The 9,832-nt window shown below is 34.4% G+C and overlaps 2 protein-coding genes across 5 annotated transcripts in view; one reads left to right on the forward strand and one right to left on the reverse strand.

Annotated features, from left to right (window-relative positions):
* Window positions 1-8,315, forward strand: part of LOC113237403 (gamma-aminobutyric acid receptor subunit delta-like) — a 36,659-nt gene extending 28,344 nt beyond the window's left edge. The window contains exons 3-10 of one of the 4 annotated variants that reach the window (XM_026473846.1): window positions 451-518; window positions 1,712-1,932; window positions 2,351-2,433; window positions 3,965-4,123; window positions 4,805-5,003; window positions 5,132-5,354; window positions 5,681-5,797; window positions 6,509-8,315. In XM_026473846.1, the coding sequence (XP_026329631.1) occupies window positions 451-518; window positions 1,712-1,932; window positions 2,351-2,433; window positions 3,965-4,123; window positions 4,805-5,003; window positions 5,132-5,354; window positions 5,681-5,797; window positions 6,509-6,733 (1,295 nt within the window). In that variant the 3' untranslated portion in view covers window positions 6,734-8,315. The remainder of the gene's footprint in view (window positions 1-450; window positions 519-1,711; window positions 1,933-2,350; window positions 2,434-3,964; window positions 4,124-4,804; window positions 5,004-5,131; window positions 5,355-5,680; window positions 5,798-6,508) is intronic. The other 3 variants (XM_026473845.1, XM_026473843.1, XM_026473844.1) reach the window with 3 other exon arrangements.
* Window positions 8,316-8,502: 187 nt separating this feature from the next.
* Window positions 8,503-9,794, reverse strand: LOC113237404 (mitochondrial inner membrane protease ATP23 homolog). Its single transcript, XM_026473848.1, has 4 exons — window positions 9,731-9,794; window positions 9,557-9,638; window positions 9,210-9,434; window positions 8,503-8,756 (listed from the first exon to the last, which is right to left on the reverse strand). The coding sequence occupies exons 1-4, from the start codon at window positions 9,757-9,759 to the stop codon at window positions 8,562-8,564; spliced, it is 531 nt and encodes a 176-aa protein (XP_026329633.1). The 5' UTR covers window positions 9,760-9,794; the 3' UTR covers window positions 8,503-8,561.
* Between the last annotated feature and the right edge of the window lie 38 nt (window positions 9,795-9,832).

Genomic DNA, 9,832 nt, shown 5'->3' on the forward strand with positions numbered 1-9,832 from the left:
TCGAGGTAAATAAAATATGTTTTATACACTATCCCATTAAATCAAATTTTCAAAAAAATCAAATAAAAAGAAAATTTACGCACTACATTGAAATAGGTATCTATTTAATCCACACACTTGACAAAAATCGTACTAGTATTAACCACAAAAAAAATGTAAATACAAAACAAAAAGTTACAAAATTTTACTAATTATTATTTTACACGTCTAGACTACATTTTCTTGAGACAACTAGCAAAAATCCTTCAAGTAAAATCAATAAATATCTCATGCTACGGGGTCACAACATTTTGTTTACTTTGCAAAATTACGCTAAAGTTGGCAAAGATATAACGAAGCACCGAGCTGGAGATATCTCCATTGTCGCGGACTATAAAACTTACAAATATAATTATTCCTTAGCTGCCTTCCTTTAACACACGAATCAAATATGTTCTTCGACTGTTTCAGGCAAAAACACAACAGTATACATTGGACTGGGCATCAACAGAGTATCCGGAGTCGACGAAAATAAAGAGGTAATGTTATTAATTTCAATATATACAATACATGATAAATGCAAATATAAAAACGTGTTAAAATACATTCATAAATTATATTGTAACTATTTCATAGTGTCTTTATACTTACGCGAAGATTAGCGTAAGCAATATAAGCCAGGGCTTGCTCCCGGGAATACTCGGTTCCAGAAATACCGGGACATCCCGGTACTGGCGAGGTGCAATCAGTCAGTAACGCGATTGTAGATTCCCAGTTATAACAAGGAACTACATACCTACCTATAAAGCTTTGAGTAATATCGCCTGTTGGCAACTTCACACGGGCGCACGTTATAATGCTACTTAAGTTAATACTAAACGACAATTAAAGTTATAAATTAAAGTTATTACTAAACTACAATGATTGAAATGATTTTACGATAATACGTTATAAAAAAATATATATTTTGAGTGATAATTACGATAACAGTAATTATCTCTCAAATAGAAATATTTTAAATAAAAACCTTTAATTTGACTCGAGAATGAAGTATTTCTTTATTATTTATGGTATTATTATTACGTAAATCATTGAATACGTACGGCCAACCCGGAAAAAGCATACTTACTAGAGACAGTTTAAGCTTTTCAAAAAAAACCGGGAATACCGAGAGTACTGAGCTGAGCACAGAGCTTTTTAGGAACCGGACCGGTTCTGCAAGCCCTAAATATAGGCAAGTCATCTAAAATATTAAACAAGACTAACGAACATGACTTATTGGCAACTAGACACACAGGAGGAACAAGTACGTATGTATAATTGTATGCACTATGTTGTTTGTAAATTAACTGCATCGTTTTGATGACCACTTAAACTATTTGCCGTAACATGTTGGCAATGAATGAGAGACGTGGTAAACCGCCGTGTAGGAACGCATTGATCTTCTGCTGACGCAATTTCACACATAACAAATTAGATCAGTTCAAAGTGATGGATGTAAATATCTTTCCGACTATTATTTTCATATGTAATACATATTCTATATTAAAAGCGTTAAGATTGATGAAATAGTAATGACTCATAGCGACTTAGATATTCATCTAATAATGTAATGTGTAATTTTCAAGATTACACGACAGGAATAAACTTTTTGATGTTAGAGATCTGAATAAGAACAATCTTTTTTGATGTTTATTTGCAATCGTAAATGATTATTCAAACTTTTTTACAGGAGATAACACTAGACGTGTTCCTGCAAGTCTCATGGCAGGAGCACAGGCTGCACGTCCCACACGGGAGACCGTTCATCGACCTGCCCTGGGAGTTCCGCCAGCTAATCTGGACTCCGGACCTGTATATCTGGCAACTGCAGACCATGCGCATTCTCTCCGTGCTCCAGGAAATGGCCTCCTTGAGACTTTATAGCAACGGCACCGTCTCAGTCAGTATTGGGTTCGTCCATTTCTATCTTTACATTTGAATTTCGACTTCGACATTCAATTTATCGATTCGAAAACTTATTACCAATACTGTGAACATTTTACACCATAAATTTGATTTGACTATTCAGGTTTTTCATGAGACATGCGTCACGTAATTAACTCGTTAACTATTCTTACACCTCAGAAACATGAAAACATTTCCAATGCTACTTCTAAGCTGTTTGTTTTGGCACGACGTTTCATTGTAGTCTCGAGAGTAATAGAACAACGTACAAAGTACGTACATTTAGTTTATAAATCTTGTAACGACGTTAAATTCTGTGTTCCGACGTCTAAAATATTATTATGAATTATTATTACGACTGTAAGTCATTAACTGGTCTCTTCAAATTGTTGTATGTAGAGTGATTACCTACTTTATGTTTCAGGGCGACTATCACAATAAAGTGTGAGATGGACTTCGTGCTGTATCCATTAGATGTACAGAATTGTGCTATAGATTTTAGTAGCTGTAAGTATCAAGATTATGTTATTTCAAAATGATATACCAAGAATGTTGACGGAACTTGTTTTTGACAGAACTTATTTGGTGAAAATGTATTAAATAGTAACTTCATTACGATTGTAGAAGGTGAATTGAAAACTGTAGTTATTCTGCGATTATTTAAACATGTATAATCAATCATAAGACCTATAGTTCAAACCAATACGAGAAACCTATCTTACCAAATCACTGTTACCGATTACCATCCTTACTATGCGACCGAGTTGTTGCTACGGCATTTATTGCAAAATCTGTATAGATAGAGCATTGCGCTATATTCGGCCAATGTCTTTAGGAAAATAGTGCGAATAACAAAAATATTATTCTTGATCTCATGATCGCCTATGGCACTTCCTGTACGTCACAAATCTCATGGAAGAGATTAACTACCTACTACAAATTTGTTACAAAATTTATAACGCAAATGAAATGACCCAATTTTCCTTTTGACTAAGGACGTACCAAATATCGGATATTTTTTGAACATTCGAAAAAAACACTAATATAATATTAAGAAATGTATATTTATTGCAGTCACAGTCATTGTCTATCTAAAGGCTTTACATTAGAAAATGAATTAAACTTATATAGGTATGTGTTCATTTATTTTTTATATAATTATTTTGGTTTAAGTAGAAAAATCAACAATGTTTTCACATGTACCCTAATAATGGATATCCAGTATAGAATACACTCTATTAACCAGGGCATGTATTTAAATGATCCTTTTAAATTTGCGAAAGCAGTAGGCAAAAAATCTAAACGGTCATCTTTTTTAATGATCCCCCATCTAAACAAATAATTAAACATTTGAATATGAAAGACACTATACTACCAGTGATGTAGGTACCCCAATATCGGATATCTAGTATTGTGGATACATAGGTATCCAAAATTGATGTAACCTAGTTGTACAATAATCGGTTAAGAAAATTTCAATTTGCGCATTTATCGCTAAAATGCGTAATTTCTGAATTCTAACTATGCTCTTAGCTAGTATATAACACTGTCACAAAATATAATATCATTTACAGTACTTTACAATGTACAGCGTTTTGAAATCAAGATTGGAAAAAATCGTGGAACGGAAAAATACACTTTGAATGGATACAGCGGACTGAAGGCAAAAATGCCGCAGGCAACTATCAAAATATTGGTGGTAATTTACATTGACGAAGTAGTTCTAGTTTTTAAATAAAGATGGTGTTGTTTAGTTTTCATTATAACGGAGTAACCACTATTGTGCACGTATCCAATTTTGGTACGTCTCCCCTATACTTGTATAGGTACCCTTTTCGTTCCCACCAAAGAGCTTAGGTTAACTACTCTTATACTTGGAAGCTTTAAACTATGGTTTAATATAGCTTGTATTTAGTGCTCCGTGCTCACCACTGGTCAGCACATACGGGTTAATGGTGAAGATGCTATGCTTTTCTAGGCTGCAAAATCTTTGTGGTGGAATCACCAATAAAAAAAAACACATATTGTAATTGTCCAGATAAATACACGAAACAAGACGTCCGTTTCGAATGGCGCGACGTGGACCATATGTGGATGGGGCTAGGAATGGTGCCGCAGCAGCTAGAGTTCCGCCTACCTAAATACGTAGTCACCTTCGTCACGGACAAAAGTAATCATATTCGCAATTTTGGTGAAGGTAAATGTATATTTATTGCTTTGCGCTTACGTTGCGACATTGTAAACTAACCACGTAGGTATCCACTGACGCTCAGCTGCTGTTGCTGGCATAACGCCCGCCGCTCGGCAAGGATGATCATTCAAACGCTCTTCTATCGTAATGATTGCTTCAAGTTTTCAATAAAGAACGGTTACATCAGAAATAATTGGCGTAAACATCTGTGCCGAGCGGAAATGTTTTTTATAAAATTTTAATGTTGTTTATTATTATGTTCGTGCTCGAATAGTGTTAGTGTTGTATTTGTATATTCTGAATGTACTTTTCCGCATTGGTCGTTACTCACCTGATAATAATATGATGTTATCGCAATGGCAGGTAAAAGCTTATTTACCCAATCTATCTATTTATTCCTTACATTGGCTGTATGTTTGTATTTAGACGCTAACTAGTTGTAGGTACTTTGTTGTTCCGTAACTGGGTTTCACAGAGCACTTAAGCAACTATCAAATCTTAGGATAAAATACTAAGGTGGACAATATATATAGCCAGCTTCATCAAGTTGTAGGTACTGGTAATTATTTGGTGTCTTGTACATAGTGTCGTAGTGTCCTTTATGTTGTCGTTTAGTGCTAGTGTCGAATAGTAGTTTCATATTTGTACTAATTGCTAAGGATCGAAGTTAAAATTATTATTTTGTAGGTGAGCATTCGGAAGCGCGACTACAGATTATACTGTCGCGGGAGCTGCGAGGGTACCTGCTGGAAAGCTACCTGCCCTCGTCACTGTTCGTCATCATCTCTTGGGGCAGCTTCTGCGTCATTCCTGAGATCGTCCCCGGTCGCATGGTACTGCTCGTAACCACGCTGCTGTCGCTTGTCACCATGTTTGACACCGTCAGGTAAACTTTTTCATCTGTACACCCTCTATAATATTGCTTTACGACCAAATACTTGGTCATTAAAGTAGAAGTTTTTATTTTTCCAAGTTTCTTTATTTTTATCTAACACAGTCACTCGTCCAAAATAGATATTACTCTTTTAGCACCAACTCTCCGGATGCACTGGAACTGAAATGCATCGAAGTATGGTTAATTTCGTGCACGATATTCGTGTTTTTGGCGCTTATGGAGTACTTCGTGGTGCTGTTCGGTATCCGATACGACAAAAGCTGGTGCGAGCGACGCCAGGAGCTAAGGCGGGTTGCTTCTGCTGTGCAGTTAGCCCAGCCTCTACACATCAACCACTCACAGGTCAGAGTTATTCAGTCTTTTATTTGCTCATTTTTCACACGTAGATTAGACTTTGAAGCACTAGATTCATACCATAATTTTCCTGTAGTCTGGAAAAAATCTTGATCTCAAACGTTACATCATTATTGAGCTTTTGCGACGACACCAGTATCAGTCAACCAATACTTACGAACTGTTCGAAATGTAGAACGAACTAGTTTCTAAAACACTTACCTAGACTATCCGACATACATTTAGTCACTTCACTTGATAAATATGACTATTTTCGTTCACGACTCTGAGTACAGTCCACTCGAGGCCAATGATCTCCTGTTGTAAATACACAGAGGCTGAGTACGCCGACTATAACCGGAACACCACCGCAAGGCGGCGTTTTCGCACCTCAATTAACATCAGAAGACGAGGGCATGAAGCAGCAGTTCTCGCATTCAACCATTCAGCGGGTAAATATCACTAACTACATACACCTGCTCTTCGATACACACTGCCTATAGCCAATGTGACCATATGACCCGATTTTATTCTCTCTGAGTGTTTTAATATAGTATTAATGTTCACAAATGTGCATGTGAAATCTGACGCTTATATATTGACGTTACACCTTAACTATAATAAATTCGTTAACGATTCGGTTCAAAATTTTTAAAAGACGCAAATTTTTAGTCACCTCTCTCGGGCAAAAGGAATTGGAGACAAAATAAGGTTGGGTGTGAAACAAGATCTGTTAGTAAGGTAAAAATATGATTAAGACGAACGTCGACACTGCACTGTGTGGCTAAGCTCAAAACAGTATGGTTAGTAACACAATGTAGGTATTTGTAGATGACGGAAAGCGTAGTATATTAATAATATATTGTTCATGATCGATGATAAAGAACTGATACGTCAGAGACATAATAAAAGGTCCAAACTAAATAGGTATTAGTAGTATAAAATTAGAAAAGTAGCCTGGTTAAACTTGCACTGCTTTATGCGCATGCATTTATATAGACTTGTGAACTGTTAGAAAAGTGCTATTCAAAATTATAGCGCTATATAGTGTACGGTGAACTTAGATAGCATATTAAGATATCAATCATTCATTTATGCATAACTAAACAAAATATAGAAAGTAAAACTAAACATACTTCTCATTAAATATTGTTCTGCGACAGGATTCTCCAATTTTGGAACCATTGCCGCGGGACGGGGAAGCAAGAAGCTTTATCGCCCAAGTCGCTTCGAAAGTGGACAAAGGCATCATGTTTTGTGGCGCCCAGCATGGGGCTCTCGATAGATACGCCCTCATGGTGTTTCCTATATGTTTTTCCCTGTTCACGGTAATCTACTGGACCACATACCTTAACGAGGCGCACCGAGCGGTACATGGACCCAAGTGACGGAGGAACTAACTGCATTGCATCGCCGAATGTGATATCAGTGCCTAACAAAACTTGTGACCTATGTATATATTAGACAAATTGCTAGTCGATTTTACTGTAAAGTGACCCCATAATCAATACATTATTTGACCGTAAGTAAAGTAATTTTTAAGAACGACGTCGTGAAGTAACCTATTTTAAAAATAGGTACAATTGAATGGTGTTCTCGGTACTCGTAGTTAGACTAATTCAAGAGTCTTTAACAATGTTGCTGATTATGAAAAAGGCATTGTTTTTTTTTATTTATATGAATAAATATAACACTAATTAAAAACTACCGGTTTCTAAGCATACTGCTTTTCGTAGATTTTAACTTGAATTAAACTTAATATTGGTCAATTAATACATACGTATAATATTCATAGCTTTATTCAGATGTATTTAAATGTCAAATAGCGAGCAATACGGGGACCATAACAATAATGTGTACAAAATTTGTTATTATATAAACTATCGCCTAAATGCCTTCTTTCACTCGTGCGCCTTTTGCTCGCATTTTCTATAAAAATACGTAATATAATGTACGTAATAATACGTACGTAAACTCTCACAATATTTTCACACAAGTTAATGTCGTACGCAGTATAAAAAACAACTAAATGAATTGTTTAAAATACCTTATCTACCTATTTTCATTATTAACTTATTTATTCTATCTCATAAGATTGTTATTATTTTTAAGATATTATTTTAATATAACTGTAGTGCTCATTTTGATTAACTTAAAAGTTAAGCTTATTGTATAATGTAAATATGTGAGGATATTAATTTATACAAAGACAATCGTATGATCTACCCTAATACAATATTAAGTGTAATTGTTTATATCTATGCCTTTGTAAATAGACACATAATTAATACGACTATTATGAAATTCTCAAGACGAATTAATGTATTATTGTAACTTACAATATTATAAGCAGACACGTGCTTTTCAAATAAAGACCGCACGGAATGAGTGTTGTGAGGTGGCTGACATTTAGAGAAAAAGCGAATTTTATTCATAATGGCCTCATATCTTTATGAAGGGCTTTCTGTTTTTTATTTTTGCAATGAAATTATAGTACTATGTAAATTTGTACAAAAAGATGAGCTTACAGTATGTTTTTCTTTCAAAGAAGCCAAAAATACCAAATACACTACCTTAGATACCAAAAGTTCCTTATTGTTTACATACTTGAATCAAGAATTATTTAATTTGCCTGGTACCTTACAAAACATTACTAACGAACTAGATAACTGGCAGTACTTCCGTATAACCATCCCTGTTTTGTATAATGGTGAATAAATTGAGAAGTAGATAAAACATATCAATTACGGTTTATAACCATTCAGGGTATGACAAATGTCCTTCGTCATCTAGTCATATTATATATAGGCTATAAGTGAATTTCAAAACTTCCTGTCCTTATATAGCAGCACAAAATATTTTTATGCACAAAAATCCTTTTAATAATAAAACAATTCAGAACATCAGTTGTAGAATAGTTAAAAATAATTATTCCATTATTAAACTACAAATACACAAGATTAAAGATATACATCACAAAAAATTTTAAAAGTAAATTAAGGGATCTTAAAATTGTGCCTTTTCAGTCCTCAGAGCTGCAAATATTATATTTATTTATTGTTAAACTGTGAAGTGACAGTATTACATAAAGTTATGAATTTCTTAGGCAATAAATGAATAAATAACGAAATAAAAGACACTATTTTAAATCATTTAACCTGTATTTTATTTTGATTTATTATTTACACTATCTACAATAAACAACAGTAATTCAAATTATTCGTACCCATAATAAGATGCTTCTCTAAAAGCACGATACATGTCTTCGGAATTTCTTCTAATTCTTCTGCCTATTGGTTCCAAATCCGCATAACATTTGGGGAATACTTTCTCTATAATATTCACTGCTTCTGCTTTTCCAATCTGTCTTACTGCTAACACAGAATAGAGTGCTTTAGTTTTCACACAGTCCTACAAAAAAATTTTAGTTATCAAAAATCTGCGTGTGGTGTGATATCCATGTTTTCTAAACATCAAGTACAATCACTTAATGGACTACCAAGCTGTAAGTCACTAATCCTTTATATATTGTCGGAGATAGTGCAATTACATGTAACTAGCATTGGATTATGAGTTTTCATTTCAGCAATTTAATGGCCAAATTAAATCCACATAAATGTCGTGGCAACCAAATTAACGTGATTTACAGTGATCTATTGTTATCAGTCTGTAGACAGCATAACTAGTGGTTATTACGCAAAAATGTAAGTTGGAGTCATTGAAATAATAATGTTAAATCTCTCTCCTGTAAAATTTGGTTTAGTGCAGATACTACATATATGGATTTGCACTATCCCTGACGATATATTGAATACATGTAAACAGATTTATTTCTAAGATTAAATAGCCACAAATAAGTTTTACCTCATGTGCCTTCTTAATCTTAGTCCAAGAGGCATCTCCCTGTGACCAAGCACTAGCAAAAGAACAATGTGTCAGGTTGGCAGCCCTGATCTCTGTACAAGCCAGATGTTCCATGTTTTTAAAGTCCAGCTCATTGCGGCAATAGTCAAACATGTGAATCATCTCATGGGTCAGCACTCCTTGTACCATTCCTTTGCGAGTAGAGACATTTTGACACACTACAATCTGAAATAAGTAAAATTATTAAATATTTCAGAACAAATTTTGCTTTCACTCATAAGTATAAGGAGTGTTTATCTATTGCGCAAGTATGTAGGTATTCATTTAAATAGACCGTATTTTCTTACCTGATTTAATTCAGGATCATAACCACCACTCACAGAATAATCACAAACTTCGCAAGAAATGTGTCGTCGTATATCTATGGGACTGTAAAGAATATGTGCTTAAGAAACTTTATACAGAATAGGTACAAAAGCGCAAAATAAGTCTCATATATTAATTAACATTACGAAACTTACCAGCCAGAACTTTTTAGTGCTGCCATCATCACTTTCACAATCGGACCTAAAAAATGGCAAAAAACGTGCTAGGCTTGTAATTATTGAGAAACAGGAAGGAAT

Source organism: Hyposmocoma kahamanoa, unplaced genomic scaffold (genome assembly GCF_003589595.1).
Source record: "Hyposmocoma kahamanoa isolate Upper Pololo Valley unplaced genomic scaffold, ASM358959v1 93, whole genome shotgun sequence".
Classification (NCBI taxonomy): domain Eukaryota; kingdom Metazoa; phylum Arthropoda; class Insecta; order Lepidoptera; family Cosmopterigidae; genus Hyposmocoma; species Hyposmocoma kahamanoa.

Coding starts and splice junctions, on each gene's coding strand:
- LOC113237404 (XM_026473848.1), bottom strand. CDS start 9,759: ATGATGGCAGCACTAAAAAGTTCTGGCTG. Junction 9,639..9,730: donor GCACTAAAAAGTTCTGGCTG/GTAAGTTTCGTA, acceptor TATTCTTTACAG/TCCCATAGATATACGACGAC. Junction 8,757..9,209: donor AGATTAAGAAGGCACATGAG/GTAAAACTTATT, acceptor ATTTTTTTGTAG/GACTGTGTGAAAACTAAAGC.